The sequence below is a fragment of the Rhineura floridana genome, chromosome 14 (assembly GCF_030035675.1).
Source record: "Rhineura floridana isolate rRhiFlo1 chromosome 14, rRhiFlo1.hap2, whole genome shotgun sequence".
Taxonomy (NCBI): domain Eukaryota; kingdom Metazoa; phylum Chordata; class Lepidosauria; order Squamata; family Rhineuridae; genus Rhineura; species Rhineura floridana.
Genome location: NC_084493.1, coordinates 27,701,671 through 27,722,056, shown reverse-complemented (window position 1 = coordinate 27,722,056; position 20,386 = coordinate 27,701,671). Strand labels below are relative to the sequence as shown.

General features: G+C 45.9%; 1 protein-coding gene across 4 annotated transcripts in view; it reads right to left on the bottom strand.

Moving 5' to 3' along the window:
- Positions 1–20,386, bottom strand: part of RCN2 (reticulocalbin 2) — a 130,817-nt gene that overhangs the window by 86,496 nt on the left and 23,935 nt on the right. The window contains exon 1 of one of the 4 annotated variants that reach the window (XM_061595782.1): positions 7,997–8,219. The exons of 2 other annotated variants lie outside the window; for them this stretch is intronic. In XM_061595782.1, coding sequence (XP_061451766.1) covers positions 7,997–8,029 — 33 coding nt within the window. In that variant the 5' untranslated portion in view covers positions 8,030–8,219. Of the gene's footprint in view, positions 1–7,996; positions 8,220–18,751; positions 19,488–20,386 lie in introns of those variants that run through there. One more of the 4 variants, XM_061595784.1, reaches the window with a different exon arrangement.

The window sequence follows — 20,386 nt, the reverse complement described above, 5'->3', positions numbered from 1 at the left end:
ATTATTACTATAATGTTAAACAATAAAATAGTCACTGCCAGGAGTGAGCCAGCCCAGTGTCCACCTAGGGCAGGTGGGACTCACCCTCCTCCTCTGTGTTCTTCAGCTGCCTCTGCCTGCTGCCCTCATGCAATGGTCACGCCCCACCAGACTGCCGACTCCAGCAGGCAACAGAGGCTGCTCTCGCTACCGTTTGCCTTTCCCAGGCCTGGAGAAAAAATGAGGCTGCTTTGCCGCCAAAGAAGGGAAGGAGCCGTGTGTGCGTGCGCACCTCTCAGCAACTACCCTGCCAGCATGTCTGCCTATCTGTCCCTATGCAAAGGCATTGCAATGAGGTTTTCTAGACACTGCCTCAGGTCAACCAAACTGAAACACAACCCTGGCTACACTGATTGGCTGCAATCCTGAACGGGCGGGGTTAAAGCTACGAAGTGCTATACAGTACAGTACAGATTTGTTTAAAAAAAAGATTTAACAGTCGGGGGTGGCTGACGTTTTTATGTATATCTCGAGAACCAGACCACCTAGAAACTTAATTTTTTAAAAAATTAAAGCTGAGAATCCGGGCCACCTAAGGGGCTAACCGGGTGCCGGGTGGCATAGACAGAATCCGGGTAAAACCCGGCTAACCGGGCAATATGACAACCCTACTATAAGGCCATCAAGTCCAACTCCCAATGGGGCAAGGAGAAGTGGGTTAGTAACAGCAGGCCCAGCCCCTGAGCTGCACATATTTGTTGAGGGTACCTATAAGCCTTTACACTTACAAGAAGCTACCTTATACCAAGGAGATCCATCTAGAACCTTAGGCCTGGGGCCAAATGCGACCCTCCAGGCTTCTCTACTTAGTCTCTCAACTGTCTCCAGGCTACGCTTCCCCTCCAGGCCAGATCTCCTCTCCCCAGGGCAGATCCTCACCAGCTCTATTTCGAGCCATCCTCAGGTACTTTTGCCAGGCTGGAATGTGCCCAGCCTCTTTTTGCTTGCCCGGATGGAGAGATGTCTATATGGCTGTGTGTGGAGAAGCACCTGACTTTTGCGTGGCTAGAATGGGGCCTATTGTAGAAAGAGTGGCAACTATTATCCCACCCATTTTTACATCTGGCCCCTCCAACCTTTGCCTCTGGCCACACCCATGAGGGAATGTGGCCCTTGAACTGGAAAAGGTCCCCCACCCCTGATCTACACTGACTGGCAGTGGGTTTCCAGGGTTTGAAACAGGGATCACTCTCACCCGTACTGGAGATCCTTGGGACCGAACTTGGGACCTACTGTGTGCAAAGCAGATGCTACAGTTCCGGGGAGCTCTCCCATAAGTGTATATGGGGCTGCAGCTTTGTAATCCTACATACATTTACTTGGGGGAAATACCACTGAACATAATGGGGCTTACCTCTGAGTAAGCATGGATAAGCTTGCTCTGTAAATCTATATTGAATTGAGCTTGTGACAGGGGAGCCTCCCCATCACCAGCTCATGTCTTAGCCCAGAAGGAAGGGGAGGTAGAGCCAGACACGGGAGAGAGAAGACGAGAGAAAGACGGTCAGGGTCACAACATGAATCAGTTCCTATACATGTTCACTCAGAAGTCATCGCATTAAGGATATAAGAAGAGCCTGCTGGATCTAGTCCAGCATCCTGCTATCATAGTGGCCAACCAGATGCCTATGGGAAGCCCACAAGCAGAACCCGAGTGCAAGAGCAGTCTCCCTCCTATGGCTTCTGGCAACTGGTTTTCAGAAGCACACTGCAACAGAGTATGATGGCAGAACACAGTCATCGTTGCTAGAAGCCAAAGAATTAGAGTTACCAGGTCTCCAGTTTTGGGCCGGAGTCTCTGTTTTTTGGGGGGCCCTCCAGCTCTCCGGCTAGCACCCCTTAATCTCTGGACTCTCAGCTTCAATTTTTTAAAAAAAATAAGTTTCTAGGTGGTCTGGTTCCCGAGATATACACCAAAACGTCAACTGCACCCCGCACAACTGTTTTTTACAGATCTCTAAAACAATTCCTTGCTCTAGCTACAACTCCCATCAGCCCAATCCAGTGGCCATGCTGGCTGGGGCTGATGGGAGTTGTAGTTTAAAAAAGTAACTTTTCAAAGCTCTGGCTGTAGCCCCGCCCTTTCAGGATTGTAGCCAATGAAGCCAGGGTTGTGGCTTGTTGATCCAGGCATGCCTAGGCTTAATTTCAAGGTCAGAAAATGGTGGCTTTAAGATTTTTGCAGTTTGTGTAAGTAATATGGCTTAACATTGTTTTTTCTCTTCTGTCCAAGAGTCAGACCCTGGGCTATGCAATATGAAAGTATTTAATCCAATATCTGCTTTTCTGGGAGTAAAGCAATTCTAATCCCATGTACCTGGAGTAAACCCCATTGAACTCCATTAGGACTTACTTTTGAGTAGACATAGTTAGGATTGTGCTGTAAATTAATGGGACTTTTAAGTAAACATAGCACAGACCTGTGTTTGTGTTGTAAATCTTTCTCTCCCCCTCCAACCCTATTTTTAAAGAAATTAGGCAGAGTTTATCAGTTTTTATTATGTAGGAAACTAATACTGGTTTTTTAAAAAAATGTTCCTCAATGACCAACTGGTTTGACAATAAACTATTATATGGGGTGTATTTTTACACCTGCATATATATGTGTGTGTGTAGGGTTGGTGACTGGAAACCAAGGCAGCTCACAATAAGAAATAAATCACTTTAAAAACCAATAACCATAAAAAGTATAAACAGTTGGAAAACAGCTTAAAGTGACATGATTCCAAATTTTTGGTTGGGTGAATGAAGTTTATTTATTTATTATTTGATTTATATCTTGCCCTTCCTCCCAGTAGGAGCCCAGGGCGGCAAACAAAAGCACTAAAAACACTTTAAAAATAATAAAAACAGACTTTAAAATATATTAAAACAAAACATCTTTAAAAACATTTTTAAAAGCTTTAAAAACTTTTTTTTTAAGGAAAAGGCTTAAAAACATATTAAAAAGCAATTCAAACACAGACTGGGATAAGGTCTCAACTTAAAAGACTTGCTAAAAGAACAAGTTCCTTATCACTTCAGGGTACAGTTTTCCCTGGTTGAGTAAGCCCCACTGAATACATTGGGACTTGCTTCTGAGTAAACAAACAAAGGGTTGCACTATAAATATCTTTACAGGTTGTATAAATAATAAACATATTTGATAGTCATGCTTATATAAATATTTTCATACAATCATAGAATAGTATTGGAATATATAAGGCCATCAAGTCCAACCCCCTGCTCAATGCAGGAATCCAAATCAAAGCATTCCCAGCTGCCTCTTGAATGCCTCCAGTGTTGAAGAGCCCACTACCTCTCTAGTAATTGGTTCTATTGTCTTATGGCTCTAACAGTTAGGAAGTTTTTCCTGATGTCCAGTCGAAATCTGGCTTCTTGCAACTTGAGCCCATTATTCCGTGTCCTGCACTCTGGGGCAATCGAGAAGAGATCCCGGCCCTCCTCTGTGTGGCAACCTTTCAAGTACTTGAAGAGTGCTATCATATCTCCCCTCAGTCTTCTCTTCTCCAGGCTAAACATGCCCAGTTCTTTCAGTCTCTCCTCATAGGGCTTTGTTTCCAGCCCCCTGATCATCCTTGTTGCCCTCCTCTGAACCTGTTCCAGTTTGTCTGCATCCTTCTTGAAGTGCAGAGACCAGAACTGAATGCAGCACTCAAGATGACGCCTAACCAGTGCTGAATAGAGGGGAACTAATACTTCACACAATTTGGAAACTATACTTCTGTTAATGCAGCCTAATATAGCATTTGCCTTTTTTGCAGCCACATCACACTGTTGGCTCATATTCAGCTTGTGATCAACGACAATTCCAAGATCCTTCTCACATGTCGTATTGCTGAGCCAAGTATCCCCCATCTTATAACTGTGCATTTGGTTTCTTTTTCCTAAGTGTAGAACTTTGCATTTATCCCTGTTGAATTTCATTCTGTTGTTTTCAGCCCAATGCTCCAGCCTATCAAGGTCCCTTTGAATTTTGTTTCTGTCTTCCATGGTAGTAGCTATGCCCCCCAATTTTGTATCATCTGCAAATTTGATAAGCATGCTTTGTACTTCCTCATCCAAGTCGTTAATAAAAATGTTGAAGAGCACTGGGCCCAGGACTGAGCCCTGTGGTACCCCACTCATTACTTCTGCCCAGTTTTGTCATACTGTGTCCCTATAAGTATCCGATTTCACACTATGGTTGTACAATACTTCCTTTGCATTTTAAGTATGCCTTGGTGTAGTAATGGTTCTCCATTGTTTTCATCCTGAGCGGCAGATAGGCTGAGAGATGGTGAGTAGTCCATGGTCACCCACTACAGTTTATAGCTCATTTCCATTTTGAAAAAATTAATTAAAACAATTTACATGCAGGCAAAATTTATTAAGTGGATTCACATAATACATTTAAAGCACATCCAACTCTCATTTAAAGTGCATGACTTCCCCTAAAGAATTCTGGGAAGTGTCATTTCCCCCTCACAGATATAGTTCTCACCACTCTTAACAAATTGCCGTTCCCATGATTCTGTGGTGGGATTCATGTGCTTCAAATGGGTGTTGAATGTGCTTTAAAGGAATGGTGTGGATCTGCCCTAGGTATGATGTGCATTCAAGAGTGAATTGAAAAGAACAATTTTAAAAGATACTTCTTACTCTTACTCATTTCTCAGACCTCTTTCTGAAGTAAAGGGTCAAATATGTAAAAAAGTTTGGAGCAGCCACGTTAAAAGATAAGGGCAAGGTATTCCAGGCAGGGGGTTGCCAACCCTACTTGGATATGGATGTCTTTGCAGAAGAACCCTAGTCAAGGTTTACCAACAGCACAATCCAAACTATATCTACTTAGAAGTCAGTCCTGTTGAGTTCTATGGGGCTTAAATTGAGTTCTATGGGGCTTAAGTGTGTTTAGAATTGCAGCCTTCAGGAGCATCCCTCTTTACTCCCCAAAGCTCCCATCTGACATCTCCACAACACTAAGCTCCTTTGTCCCTACAGTGACCTTCTGGTGACTGGCCTGGCCTGAAGGCACTTAACTCTTCTTGCTGAAAGCTAGTAGGCTAGATTAAATGTTCCCTACCCAGGCTCCACCTTTTAGCTAAGATTTCTATCTTAATTTCCAATCAGATATATTTTTTTAATTGTATGCTCCAAGCAACTGTGATTGATGCTTAATGTATCATGCTTAATGACATCACTTGGGCCTGCCCCATGACATCACTAGGGCCTGCCCCTCAAATCTCAGGTTTTGGGACGCTTCTGACCTGGCAACCCTACCAACGATAGCCTTACCCTCCATGTATTTGTCTAACCCTCTTTTAAAACCATCCAAATTGGTGGCCATCACTGCCTCTTGTGGGAGCGAAATCCACAGTTTAACTATACACGGTATGTAGATGCACTTTCTTTTTGTCTGTCCTGAATCTTCCAACATTCAGCTTCATTGAATGTCTACAAGTTCTAATGTTATGAGACAGGGAGAAACCCTTTTCTCTATCCACTTTCTCCATGCCTTCCTTATTATATACATTTCTACCATGTTACCTCTGACTCGCCTTTTCTCCGAAGGCTTACTCCTTTCTTCTGTGCAGCTGTATATAGGATCCCAACCATCATCTACCTAGCACTCTCTCCAGAAAGAAAGTGAATCCACTAGAGTGCCCTTCTCCTTCCATCTCCTGGGCTCCCATTTGATATTTATTATTTATTTATTAGATTTTTATACTGCCCGACTAGCATAGCTCTCTGGGCGGTGTACAGCAAAAATACAAATACATACAATAAAAACCCATCATAATACAACAAGAACACATATAAGAGAATGAAAAATCTAAAATCAGTTATAGCAAATTTAAAACTAAATTAACATTAGTTAGATTAAAATGCCTTAGAAAAGAAGGTTTTAACTTGGCGCCGAAAAGATAACAAAGTCGGCGCCAAGCGCACCTCATCGGGGAGACTATTCCACAGTTCAGGGGCCACCACCGAGAAGGCCCTAGTTCTTGTTACCACCCTCCGAGCCTCTCTCTGAGTCGGAACTCGGAGGAGGGCCTTCGATGTAGAGCGCAGTGTATGGGCAGGTTCATATCGGGAGAGGCGTTCCAGCAGATATTGTGGTCCCGCGCCGTGTAAGGCTTTATAAGTCAAAACCAACACTTTGAATCTGGCCGATACTCAGTAGGGATGGGGGAGACATTTGATTCAGTGCTCATTTATAGGTGAATCTACCTAATTCACACTTTCCAAAACAATATGCAAGCCCAAACACAGTCATCCTTCAAAATTTGAATTTCTCTGAATTTTGCAGTGCAGTTCTCCAGCCATGTAATGTGTACAAAAATGCATATAACTAGGATAGCATGAATAAAACTGGATATACTCAGGGCCAGCACCAAGGGGCAACCAAGTCAGGCCCTGGCTGAGGGCCCCTGTGGCCCAGAGGGAGCTTCCAGTCACTACCCCCCACCAATAGAGTCAGTGTGGGCTTCAATAAGCCTGTACACACGCCCCAACTACCTTTCTGATCCCTGTGAATGATGTGATCATTGTGTGCTCATGCCTGCCATCAACCAAGATAGTGGAGGAGGCTTCCTAAGGGGCTGATGGCAGGCCTGCTCACATAGCATGCACATAATCTATAGGGAGAAGAGATGTAAGTGGGACATGCAGGCAGGTTTATTTGCCCTGCGCCACCAGTATGGAGGGGTTGGCCTATGGTGCTGAGGGTCCGGGGCAGACTGGTGCCCAAGGGCCGAGGCATGCCTGGTGCCAGCCCTGGATATTATATTAGGCAAAACTACATACAAAGATGTGTCTATTAGGAGAAATTAGCACTAAAATGTCATGGGGACTTTTTAAATAAAAAAATCACAAACTGATGTGGAAATGTGGACAATTTAAGAGTGGAAAAGAGTAGAAACAGGTTGTATCCAGTGCTGCTCCTACTCAGAGTAAACCCATTGAAATGAATGAATGTAACTTGGGCTCCCTTTGGGAGGAAGGACAGGATATACATTTAACAATAAATAAATAAGTCATTTCCAGTAACTTCAGTGGGTCTACTATGAGTAGGACTAGCACTGGATACAGCCCTTTGAGAAATAGAAAGTATTCTCCCACAACAGCCCCTCATGGCCAATTGGTAGGTTAGTCGGAATAGTGATGGAGCCCAAAGCCCCTTGCATCCAGAGACCGTTAATAATGACGGCTAGATAGAACTTCCAAGTTCAGAGGCAGTATATCACTGAATAGCAGTTTCTAGGGAGCCATAGCTAGAGAGGGCTACTTCCTTCACAGTGCACTTGTGGACTTTCCAGAGGCATCTGGATGAACACTAGGTCATAGGGTGCTGGATTAGATGGACCTTTGTTTGGTCTTACTGAGCAGGGTTCTTCAGACTTTGTTTTTATTAAAACAAAAACCAGAATCTGGAAATGTCAAGATATTCAAGGACGAGGCCTGAGCACCAAGGTGGGGCAACCTTTGCATAATACCTGTCAAGTTTTGCATAAAACTTTGTCAGTGGGGTGCGGGGAGCGTTTTTTCAGATAAAAGCTTCACTGGCCATATTATATCGCTAATGCAAAAAGTACTATGGAAGATGGAATTACAAACTTTTTATAACTATAATGTTAAATGAATGTTCTGTCAGCACCCTAAAGAAAATTTAATAGTTTGAAATAAAAAGGAGCTAAACATTCTTTTCAAAAACAGCAATACAATTAAAAAAAAGTTTTTAAAAACTATAACCACATTGAGTGGTCTTCTTTGCTTGGCCTAGAAAAGTCCCCTCCTTTTGCCTGGAAGGAATCAGGTACGCCAAATAGGCCCCTTCTGTTCCCTTTGTTACCAGTTTGCAAATGTGCCCCAAGAACATTCCTAATTGACTTAACCAAATTTGTATGAAAAATCATTTCAAACCATGTTGCTTCTTACTTCTTATAAAGTTGGAACACAAGAAACTGACACTTACCCAGAAGGCATGTTTAAACTGCAGGTGCGTCATGATGACTTGCTGGAACGGTAAACTTTCAGCCAATTTGCTCCGCAGCACGAAAGGTTCAAAGAAGAGGAGCCGAGCTTGCCCCGGCTGCAGTATGCTCTGAAGCAGAAAGAGTACCCTTTTTGCAACTTGCAAAACAGCATCGGGCGGTTTAAGGAAGCTTCATGTGCGATGACTTGTTACTCTGAAGGGAAAAGCACACGCCAAACCTCACAGGTCTCCACTTCCACTTTCCCTCCTCTCACCCCACCCCTCAGTGCTCTGGTGTCAACCTCGTTCCATTTCTGGCGAAGGCTGAATATTGAAATGAGGAAGCAGAAATGTCGTTGCTGTCATCTGTGTGCAAATGAGATAGCTTTAAAAACAACAACTAGATTAGCTACACGCCAGAAAGTAAGGGGTCATCGGATCAATAGATGGAGCTACAAACTCTGAAGACGGTAAAAAAACTGAGATCTGGCCCATACTGTTGACCACAGCAGTTGCATTTCTGATGCAAGGGAGTTGTTCGTGCGAGTTTTGGTAATCTTTTGCGCTGGGCACAAATCATGCACACAGGAAGCAGATCTGTGGTATTGCAGGTTCAGCTATTGCGGTAATAACGGAAGAGTTTTCCGATCCTCATAAAAATGAAGGAAATGGGTTGATGTCACTTGCTTCAGCTTGGCCTGTTTGGACCACTGCGTTGCTTTTGGAAGTGCCGTGGAAGCTGCATTCATTCACTGCAACTGTGAATATGAATGAAAGAGTAGTGCAAGCACAATGCCACTGGAATATTAATGGAGTGCCTTCTTCCATCAGTATCATTGGGCAAGAAGTTTAAAAATGAGATGATTCAGTTGCCATTTGCAAATAGACCCGAGAGCCTCCATTTCCTCTGTTGTTTCTCTTACAGCTAGAATGTGGTGGAGAATGCTTGCTTGCTTCGCTGTTGAACTCGAGATCCCAAGCTTCAAAATAAATGACAAATGTTTTCATTGCTCCTGCACCAACGTGTTGACTGAGCACACACACCACCTTTGTCAGGTAATGGAACTCACTTTTGCTGGTAGAAATCCAAGCAAAACATACCTATCTGTGTGATTACTAGCCTCATGGACTTCAGTGAGACTATTATCCCATTAGCGCCCTCTAGATGTGTTTGACTATAGTTTCCATCAGCCCCAGGCAGCACAGCCTGTATTAGCTGGGGCTGATGGGAATTGCAGTCCAAAATGTCTGGAGGGCACCAGATAGGCAAAGGCTGGCCTAGAGTGTAGCAAACATCTTCTCCTCTAAGATAGACCGAAAGATCTGTAATTGCACCTGCAAATGGAAGGGCAGGGCACCTTTAGAGAAGAGAGATTTTTAATCTAGCCATCAGTCATGCAAATCCACTTCCTCCACAGTCACTCCAATGAAATCAATGAATCTATTCAGCAAGGAGTGAGGCAAGCCCGCAAGCTCTTATCTACTAGTAGCCCTTGAAATAAGGAACTGGGCTGTTTCTTCCCACATTACAGCTGTAAACAAATGGAACAAATGGGATTTGCTAATCCACAAAAATAGCAGCTGCTGTGCCACGTCCACATTTGCCCTTCTCCTTTCAGTGCTTATTTCTTGGTAAACAGTGCTGGGCATGTGCCAAGGGCCCACCCATCAAGGCCTGCTGCTGATCCTTTTGCTGTTGCCGTCTGATCTCTCACTCTGGCCTAGAGGCAGGCCATGTTTGTACATCGCGGCAGTGGTACTCTATGCCAGTGGGGTAGTGGAATCTGCGCTGGGGTTTAGTCCAAACATTCAAAGAGCTGTCCAAGGTGCTTCAGCAAATGTGCCTCTCCAGGTCTCTCCATCTGACCCTTGGAACTCCCCCCAGGCCACATGAGTCACAGACCCCACTTTGCACCCAGAGTGTTTTGTTTGGCTGGAATGTGCACTTGAATTCTAATAATGCCTCTTGCTTGCCTGGATGGAGGACAGAGAGGGGCATGTGTGTGTAGGAACTAGCATAGTGTACAACAGTATCATTTGCACTGATTGCCCTTCCCCCTTTTGCTCTGGCCACACCCCACCCCAACCCATGACCCTCAAAAGGTTTGCTAGCCCCGATAAATAGATGTATTTATTTAAAATAAAGCATAGATCACACTTTTCTTTTGCAAATCAAAAGGGGATATCAGGGGAGGCAGGTGGAGAGGATTCTGCAGTCCAAGCTTTGCAATCCAGAAAGCCTTATAATTAAGTTTATAAATCTGAAAGCTTACTTCAGTCCTTTTTAGTTTATCCAACTGCTACTTCTTTATCAACTTTGCTGGCATTTCTGGCCTTGCCTTGAATCATTCAGAAGGGCCATAGTTCAGAAGCAGAACATCTAATCTGGATACAGATAGTTCTATCTAGATTCAATCCCCAGCATCTCCAAGTAGGATGCCTAGTGATGCCCCCCGCCTGAAACCCAGGTGAGCAGCTGCCAGTCAGTATTGACAATACTGAGGTAGATGGACCTGAACCAGAACAAGGCTGCTTCCTATGTATCTCAGCTCAAGGTAGTGGTAATGCCAACAGAAGTGATGGGAGCTTCTTACAGCAGCTTACTATCCTTCCAACTCATGGGTCCCCAGCACTACCATATAAGCAGTATAATAGGAGGTTCATGCTTAATTCTGGTCTTACCCCACATTGTGCTGGACCTGGTTGGTCTCTGGAGGATCAGGCTCCTATAGCTGGCATTGCTGTGTAACAGACCCTTCACCAAACTAAAGTGAGAGTTCAGTCAGCCAAAACGAAGCCTCATCTCAAAATCATAGATAACCAGAGATAACTCGTGAGCACATGTACTATATGTAGAAGTGGGTGAGAGATGTAATAAGCTATGCATGTGAAGAGAGCTACACTATTATATCCAATATTTACAACTTTCACTGTTACTCTAAACTGCTAAATCTGTTCAAGTGTTTCCTAAACAGTTTCTTAAGACAAAAAAAGGTGATGCACTTTTCTCTATTACATTCACTCTTTCTCCCCTCACAAAACAGACATTGTTCCCCAATATTCCAACATTGGCTTTTGAGCCATCTTCCCGTCCCATACCCATCAACTAGTTAGCCTGGCCAAAGTCTGAAGCTGTCAGCTCTAATTCTCACTGACAAAGTAAAGCCCATCATATTTAATGGGGATTGTTTCCAGGTAAGTGTGTGTTAGACTACACCTGTAAAACCCTAAGGGCTCTTCAGTACAAATAGGCTACATGTTTCCTTCAACACCTCTGCAACTGCTTGGATCGGTATTGTATATATTTTTCCTTTGGTACCACTAACCCATCTTTCTTTTTCTTATTTCTTTCCATTGTGTCCCATAAAACAACCAAAAGCAATTTAACATATATTTAACATAAAACATATAATATATATATATATAAACAGTTTCAAGTCCAATGCAGAGATGAAATGGAAATGGACTGCCTTCAAGTCGATCCCGACTTATGGCGACCCTATGAATAGGGATTTTATGGTAAGCGGTATCCAGCAGTAAGCGGGTTTACCATTGCCTCCCTCTGAGGCTAGTCCTCCCCAGCTGGCTAGGGCCTGCTCAGCTTGCCACAGCTGCACAAGCCAGCCCCTTCCTTGTCCACAACTGCCAGCTGGGGGGCAAGTGCACTCCTTGGGACTACGCAGCTTGCCCATGGCTGCACAGGTGGCAGGGCACGTAACCCCTGAGCCACTCACTGTGGGGGTGATCTGTAGCTGGCCCTTGACACCCAGGAGACACAAGCGGGGATTTGAACTCACAGACTCGGGACTCCCAGCCAGGCTCTCCTCCCCACTGTGCTATATTAGATATAGACTGGGATAAAAAAAATCTCCATGTAAAAGGCTAATTGGAAAAGGAAGAGCTTCAAAAGATGCTGAAAAAAGAGATGGCACCTGTCCAACATGTAACAGGAGTGAATTTTCTAAAAATGGACATGCATCTCACATATATCACCTGGACTACAATCCTGACTTGATATACATTTACTTTCAGCATTAAGAATCCTACATAGCAACAGCCAGGCGTGGTGCCCCGGATGTGGAATGCCCCCCCCCCCGAGAGAGATGTCTGCTTCCTTCATTCCTTGTACTTAAGCAGCTGGTGAAGACAAGTTTGCTTTTTAAAGAAGCTGGCTTTTTTAGAATGGTCCATTGGACTCACCTGAAGGGTGATTTTCACAGGTACGCCTGCCATCACTTTGGGCTTTACTGCCATCTAGTGTCCGAAGGCAAGAATGCACTCGAGTTAAAACCTGGGCCTCAGGCCCCTCCCACTCCAGTTTCATTCGCGATGAGTCCGAAGTGGCATATCTGAAAGGAACAAAAGGCCAAAGGCCCCAGCAGCAAGGAAAACAGAGACAAGAAGTCTGGAAACAGGGAGAACCATAGAAATTGCAACATAATATTACAGGTTTTAACCGTGGAAAAAACAGAGCATAAAACATAGAGCAGATAGACTATAAAAATGGGAAAAGTCATCCAGAGATCCCCCACAAGGGAGGGACGTGATGGCAGGCGTACCTGTGAAAATCACCCTTCAGGTGAGTCCAATGGACCATTTTCCACAGGTAGCCTGCCATCACTTTGGGATGTACCAAAGCAGCCACCTAATAGGGACTACAAACAGCTTATGATTCAGAAAGGACATGTTGGAGGACACGTCTCCCGAAGGAGGCGTCAGCAGAAGCATAGCGATCAATCTTATAATGTTTCACAAAGGAGTTAGGGGTAGCCCATACCGCAGCTCTACATATGTCTGCAAGAGGTGCATTAGACACAAATGCAGCCGAAGCGGCCGCTGATCTGGTGGAATGAGCCGTGATGTTAGACGGCACTGGAAGGTTAAGGGACTGATACGCCAGGGCGATGCAAGCCCGTAGCCAACAGGACAAAGTGGATTTGGAGACCTTTTCCCCCAAAGTCCTAGGGGGAAAGGATACAAATAAGGATTCTGTCTGCCTGATGTCGTGGGTGCGAGAGAGGTACATTTTGAGGGCTCTCCTAACATCCAGCGAATGCCAGGCCTTTTCCAGGGGATGGACTGGCTTTGGGCAGAACGACGGAAGCACAATGTCTTGGCTACAGTGGAAAACTGAGTAGACCTTGGAACAGAAGGATGGGTCCGGCCTCAGGACCACTGAATCCTTATGAAAGATGCAGAGGTGAAGGGCCGAAGACAAGGCTTGTAGCTCTGAAATCCGCCTCGCAGAAGTAATAGCAATGAGGAAAAGGACTTTGAAGGACAACAGTCTGAGAGGTACTGAAGCGAGAGGTTCAAACGGAGGGCGCTGTAAGGCTTGGAGGACTTTGGAGAGACTCCAGGAAGGAAAGTAGTGGCGCACAGCTGGAGAGAGGCGGGCGGCCCCTCTCAAGAAGCGTTTGATAAGCGGGTGAGCGCCCACGGGGGCGGCCGACGAGGAAACGGACAGGATTGAAGAGATGGTGGAGGTATGGTGACGCAGAGTGTTTGGTCGCAGTCCCAATGTCAGACCTCTATATAGGAATTGAAGAACATGCTGTACAGTGGCTTGAGATGCCGGAAAACCCTTAGAGGTGCACCAGTTGGAAAAGGCACGCCAAGTACTCTGATAAATGCGAGTTGTGGAAGGTCGTCTCAATACTAAGATAGTGTCGACCACCCCCTGGGAAAGTCCGGCAGCATTCAGCTGCCTCTGTTCAAAAGCCAGGGCGTCAGACTCAACCAGGTCGGGTCTGGGTGCCAAATTGGTTCCTGAGCGAGAAGATCCGGCCTGACAGGAAGGGTCCAGGGATCCGCAACTGACATCGAGAGAAGGTCCGAGAACCAAGGTCGGCGAGGCCAGTATGGTGCTATTAGGAGAATCCGAGCCCCTTCGTGCCAGAGTTTCGTCAATGTCCTGCCCAGGAGGGATATCGGAGGAAAGGCATACAGGAGCCCTCCTGGCCATGGTGCTATCAGTGCATCCACTGCTTCTGCCGTTGGCTCTAGGTATCTCGAGAAGTAGCGAGGCAGCTGGCAGTTGTGGCTCGAGGCGAAAAGGTCCACCGAGAGGGCGCCAAACCGGAGCTGGAGAAGGTGGAACACTGCCGGATGAAGCTTCCATTCTCCCGGGCTCACATGCTGTCTGCTGAGCCAATCGGCGGTCATGTTCAGAACCCCGCTGAGATGTTCCGCCTGTAAGGACAATAGATGGTTCTCGGCCCAGTCGAAGATTTGGGTCGCCTCTGCCTGAAGAACTGTGAACCTGGTACCCCCCTGTCTGTTGAGATGAGATTTCACGCAAACATTGTCTGTACGGATGAGCACGTGCTGCAGAGAAAACAGTGGCTGGAAGTGTTGAAGGGCCAGATGAACAGCCCTGAGCTCCATCCAGTTTATGTTTTGACTTAGGTCTGCTGCGGATCACACGCCCTGGACAGTGGGCTCCCCAGTCTGACAGACTGGCATCTGTGGTGATTATGTCCCTGACTGGCTCCCGGAATGGCGTACCCTTGCTGAGGTGTGCCGTCGTTGCCCACCAGCGGAATGAGTCCCTCAGCAATGAGTCCAGCGGAATCACGTGATGGTTGGACTTGGCAATGTCCGCCTGAAAGGGTAGGAGGGCCCATTGTAGAGGTCTCGTGTGATGTCAAGCCCACAGGACGATGTGAATTGTGGAAATCATTGAGCCAAAAATCTGCACCAGGAACATGACATCTGCCCTTGAGCGATGTGTCAGTAAGGTTGCCATGGCTGTGATGGAGGCAATATGGTCAGGGGACAGGAAAACCATGGCTAGAGACGTGTCCAGTATGGCTCCCAGGTGCTGGAGGCGCTGGGTTGGCTGCAGATGACTCTTTTCGATGTTGACCAGCCAGCCGTGAGAGTTTAGGGCCTCTAGGGTGAACTGGAGTTGTCTGTTGGCTAAGTCCTGGGAGCACGCTCAAAGGAGCAGGTCGTCCAGATAGGCGTAAATATGAACCCCTTGCAGATGAAGAAATGCCACCATGGTGGCCATCACTTTGGTAAAGACTCGAGGAGCCAAGGTAAGGCCAAATCGCATGGCACGGTATTGGAAGTGGTGCTGGCCCAGTACGAATCTCAGGAATCGTCTGTGATCCAGGCAAATTGGTATGTGTAAATAAGCGTCCTTCAAGTCGATGGATGCTAGGAAATCCCCTTGTTGCAGTGCTTCCATGATTGACGCCAGTGACTCCATCTTGAAGCAGCGGTACTTGACAAAGTGGTTGACAAACTTGAGGTCTAAGACCGCCTTCCATGAAGAGTCTCGCTTGGGAACTGCGAAAAGGACGGAGTAGACGCCTTGCAGCCTTTCGGATAGTGGTACTGGCTCTATAGCGGCTATGTCTAGTAGATGACATAGGGCATCCTGCATAACCGTCCTGCGTGACTTGGAGACGGGGGAGAGGCAAAATCTGTCCGGGGGGTTCTGCCAAAATTCTATGTTGTATCCCTGGGTGAAGATGACCCTGACCCAAGAGATGTGTGTCAGAGTGAGCCAGGAGCTTGAGTAGGAGAAGAGTCTGCCTCCGATGGGTATGGCGTCAGAACTGCCTGCGCTGATGGGCTCCTCTGCCATAAGAGGCTGAAGGGGCTTGCCTGCCTTGGTATTGGGCTCTGAGCTGGAAGCGTTGTCTGGGCCAGGGTGCCCTGGAGGAGCGGAAATCTGTAGACCTGGCATCCCGTCCTCGCCCGCCAGGTCGCACCCCCGGAAAGGGCTGGAAGGAGCGGTAAGGATTAAACTGCCAAAATGGTCTGCGGTCGTCTCTTCTGGCTGTGGCTAACGTAGGCTTTTGATTGTCCTTGGGGTCAACCAAGACAGCTTTAAGAGCATCCTCACCAAAGAGCATAGAGCCCGAGAATGGAGCCATAGACAGGTTAGTTCTAGTGGTAGTGTCAGCATCCCAATGTTGGAGCCATAGGGTTCGATGAGCTACAATTTCAGCAGCAAGGGCCCGTGCTCCTTGGTGGGTCACGTCCAGCGTGGCGTCAGCCACAAATGCAGCGGCCTTGTGTAATTTGAGTAGGCCCTTTTGTAACATGGCTGGATCCGGATTAGGGTCGTCCAAAAGGTCATCGAGCCACATCATGGAGGCCCGTGAGAAGAGGGAGGTGGCAGCGGAGGCCTGGATGGAATGAGCAGAAGCCTTGTGGTTCTTTCATAGAACAAAGTCGAGCCGCCTCTCAGAGGGATCTTTGAACTGTGTCTCCCTCTTTCGGGAGGAGAGACCGAGAGACCAGATTGGAGATTGGTTGGTCCACCCCAGGGACGTTCAGGAAAGACATGAATTCCGGGGCCAGGGTATACAGCTTGTTGGCCAACTTAGAGAAGCGATGCGGGTGCAGAGGATGGGCCTATTCTTCCCTGGCCAGCTTGTTAATAGGATCTGGCACAGGGATGAAATGATCCACAGATCTGGGGGACTCTGGCACCCTTCACAGGAGGGGCAATAGGTTGCGTTTGTGCGGGTTGAATGCCAAGGGTGTCCATTACCCTGCAGGAAAGAGGGGTGTAATCAGCCGGGTCAAAGAGGCGATAAGAGTAGTCCTCATCCAGATCAGATTCCCCACTCCATTTGTCAGGGTCGGCCTGCAAGAAGTTTAAGTAGTCGTCCATCCGTGAGGTCTCCCCGCCAAATCTGCCCCTGGAAACCTTGAATGGGTTAGGCGAGGGTAGAGGGGCATCATCATGACAGCCAGGTTGTCGTGTAGAGCTGGACTGCCACAAAACTCCAGGCTGAGGGGATAGCTGTGCTTGAGGCTGAGGTTGAGAGAGGCACCCGAGTACCTCTCGCAGCTGTAGCAGGAGTTCTGGAGTCAACTGTAGCCCTGAAGGAGGAGCAGCAGGTACAGAATGCTCCTGTGTAGGCAGGTGAGGCTGCGCTGATGGAGTCAGAGGAGGAAGGGAGATATCGGAGTGGTGAGGAGTTTGGCTGGGGAAGCCCTCACATTTGTCCTCTGATGACCCAGAAGGAGATTGAAAGAGAGCAGGTACTGCTTCTTGTGCAGGCTTCTCCAGGATCGGGGCTGAGACATATTGTGCCCTCTTGGACGCACTGTAGGCAGACAGGTGTTTAGTCCTGGCTAAGGCTTTAGTGTGCTTATGTTTCAATGGTTTGTGTTGAGCAAGGGCAATACACTGACGACTTGCCCCTGAAGTTTGCGCCACTTCAGGATTCTGATCTGCCATGTCAGGGTCTGGATCACGCACACAATGGGGAAGGTGCAGTGACACTTCTGTGCTGTAAAATGGTAAGGAGCAGGATGCACACTGGGGGGCAAGGTGCCAAGAGAAATTGACTAAGTTCACTATGGCACCCAAAACAAAATAAGTGAATACACGCCCACAAAAAGGGGTACTGATACCACAGTAAGCAATGAGGACTCCAAAAAGGGAAGTCGAGATGCAATATTGGCCACCAGCTAGGTACACGCACACAATGGGGAAGGTGCGAGACCGCTACAATACACTGCCAGGAAAAAAGTTGCTTTTAAAGCACAGCGTGGCCCAGGGCTAGATACACGCACACAATGAGGAAGGTGCGGTACCGCCAATGTGCACTGAAGAAACTAGAGCGCCACCAGAAAAAAGGATTACATTAAAATGTGGTGCACATGAGTGAATACACACACACAATGGGAAAGGTGTGGTATCACTTAAACACAGCTGCTCAGACTAAGCAGCTCTCACAGGCAGCAAAACTAGTAAAACACTGAAGTAGAAGAAACGAAACCTACAAAAACGAAACTAAAATGAAAATGAAAATGGCGGCCGAGAGATTGGGCAGCCTAAAAAGAGCCTCTGCAGGGTTTAAGAGGCAGCCGGGATGAACCGCTGCCGTTTAGGGCTGAAAAAGGACCTCCACGTGAGACGACGCCGTCGGAGGAAAAAAGGCGGCGAGGGGGGGGGCAAAAATCGCCACCGCCTCCAAGAAGTAGGGCCAGAGAAGAGCCAAAACGGAGAGTGGAGCTGCAGCTGCAGGCTCCTGGCTTGAAGGGCAAAACGCTGCCCTGGGATAGCGGCGATGGGCAGAAGGCCTGCGAGGGAGCAGCAGCCGCAAACTACCCTGCGCTGAGACCAAACGGAGTGGGGGGGGAGCCGCAGCTGCGGGTCCCCCAAACAACGGGGAAGCAGCAGCTGCTGCTTGAGGAAGCCTCAAATAAAAAGCCCCAAATAAATGAGGAAGCCCCAAATAAAAAAGATCCAAAACAGACCAAAAAACCCTGATCACAAAAGGAAGGGGGGGGGGAATACAAGAAAAAATACATGAAAAAAGTCCCGGAAAATAAAAAACAGGAGAAAAACCGAAGACAGAAAAAATCCCACACTCCAAACACGAAGGGGGAGGGGGGGGAAACACAGGAAAAGGCCAAATGCAATAGGAAAAGGAACTTAGCTACGCTCTGCCAGAGATCCGCCTCGGACGAAGGCAAGAATGGAACTGGAGTGGGAGGGGCCTGAGGCCCAGGTTTTAACTCAAGTGCATTCTTGCCTTCGGATGCTAGATGGCAGTAAAGCCCAAAGTGATGGCAGGCTACCTGTGGAAAATTTTATGATGTTTCAAACCGATGCTGACCTTATAGGGTTGTTACTGTATCTTTTCCTACTTTATACTCATTTTATATAAATCACTTTGGGCACTTTTTGAAAAATGAAAAATATTGAGTCTAATTTATCCATTTAACATTACTAGTTAAGGGGTTCATACCAAGAATGACAAGGAAAAAAATAGGGCATTTAAATATTTTAATCTTGAGTATTTAAAGTGAATAGTGTTCCTTACTTAAATACAATACACTTTCTAAAGCTATATTACAGTAAAAATAATTGCTATCTAAATGCAAAAATAAGATTTCCAGATCATATAAACACAGTCTACAGAAGTTAATATACACAGAAACCTTACAGATATGTAAAGCTTTAGTCCCCCTGGATATTCATACAGAAGGATTATTATGAAGATGAAACCAACACTTTAGTAGTTTTTTCGCTTTTCCAAAATTGAACACAAACTAGTGGCATTAGCTATCCTACCGCACAATCAAATCTTTGCATTTTTCAAGTACGTTTCAAAAAGCAGTACTAAAATATGGATGTAGAAGGCTTTTGATCTTTTAAATGTACAATAGGTTTGTAGTGCCAAAATTATGGAAGCTAAAACATCCAAGACAATGTATTAAGAAACCCAGGAACACAAAAACAGCTTTACAACCATTATATTACAGCTACGCACGCTTTGCATTTCTGCCTTCAAAGCTGAACACTTTGAAAAATCCAACTTTGGAACAAAAGAAAAGGCAAAGAGGAGTCTCTTGGAAACTAAAGTTCTTCATGGTAAAAGCTTTCATCATGGAGCTGCCTGCCATAATCTGTGGCTTCGCTGTTGAGAAACAGATCTGGATTCTCAAGAATCTCTACCTCTGTAAGCTTCTTGTTTCCATCCAAGTCCATTTCTTCAATAAGGTGGACAGCCTTCAGAAAAAAGATTTTTAGTTTATTCATTCACTGAGTTTGTAACCTGCCCTTCCTCCCAAAGGAACCCAGGGCAGAAAACATCAAAATCTCAGAACAACACTATTTAAAATAAAATAAAATAAAACAAAACATATTTAAAATGGTTTTAAAAAACCATTTAAAATATTTAAATTTTTTAAAAATCTAAAAACAATTCAAAAACTATCAAATATCCTCACAGTTTCTAGTTTGCCATGGCTAATAGCTATCAGCTGTCAAATGCCTGGGTAAATAGGAATGTCTTTAAACTTCTCATGAAAGTCAGTAGTAGGGGGAGACAGAGGCACTTCACTCGGGAAAGTATTCCCCAGACAAGGAACCACCACTTAGAAGATCCTGTCACAGATCAATGCTAACTGGATAGCAGCTGGAAGTGGCACCACCAACAGTGCTTTCGTAGCTCACAAAATAATCTCATCAGTCTGTCTTTCTTAATTTATATTTGAAACCACTGTGCAGCACCAGTTAGCAATTTATATTCCATTGATTGGCCCATCTTCAAGCCTTTTGGAAAGCTCATTTACCTTCACAAAATTACAGCTAAGGGGTTTGAAGGCAACACTTGGTGCCCAAAGGTAGTTTCTGGAACAAAAATAAGATTCCATGTAGAATGAACTTGCTTCAGTGCATTTTATATAGCATCACTAGCTCCTGGAATGACTGCATAGTTTTTGCATGCTAATTTTATGGTTTTGATTTTTTGTTCACAGCTTTCTACTATGCTTTTATATATGCAGGTAATAGTACACTGAATGCAAATAGATGCAACATTCATTTTCCTTAAAAAAAATATTAGCAAGGTAGGACGATCCCCACATTAGAACCCCTCATATGCAATACAGGCCACAGTAGTGATC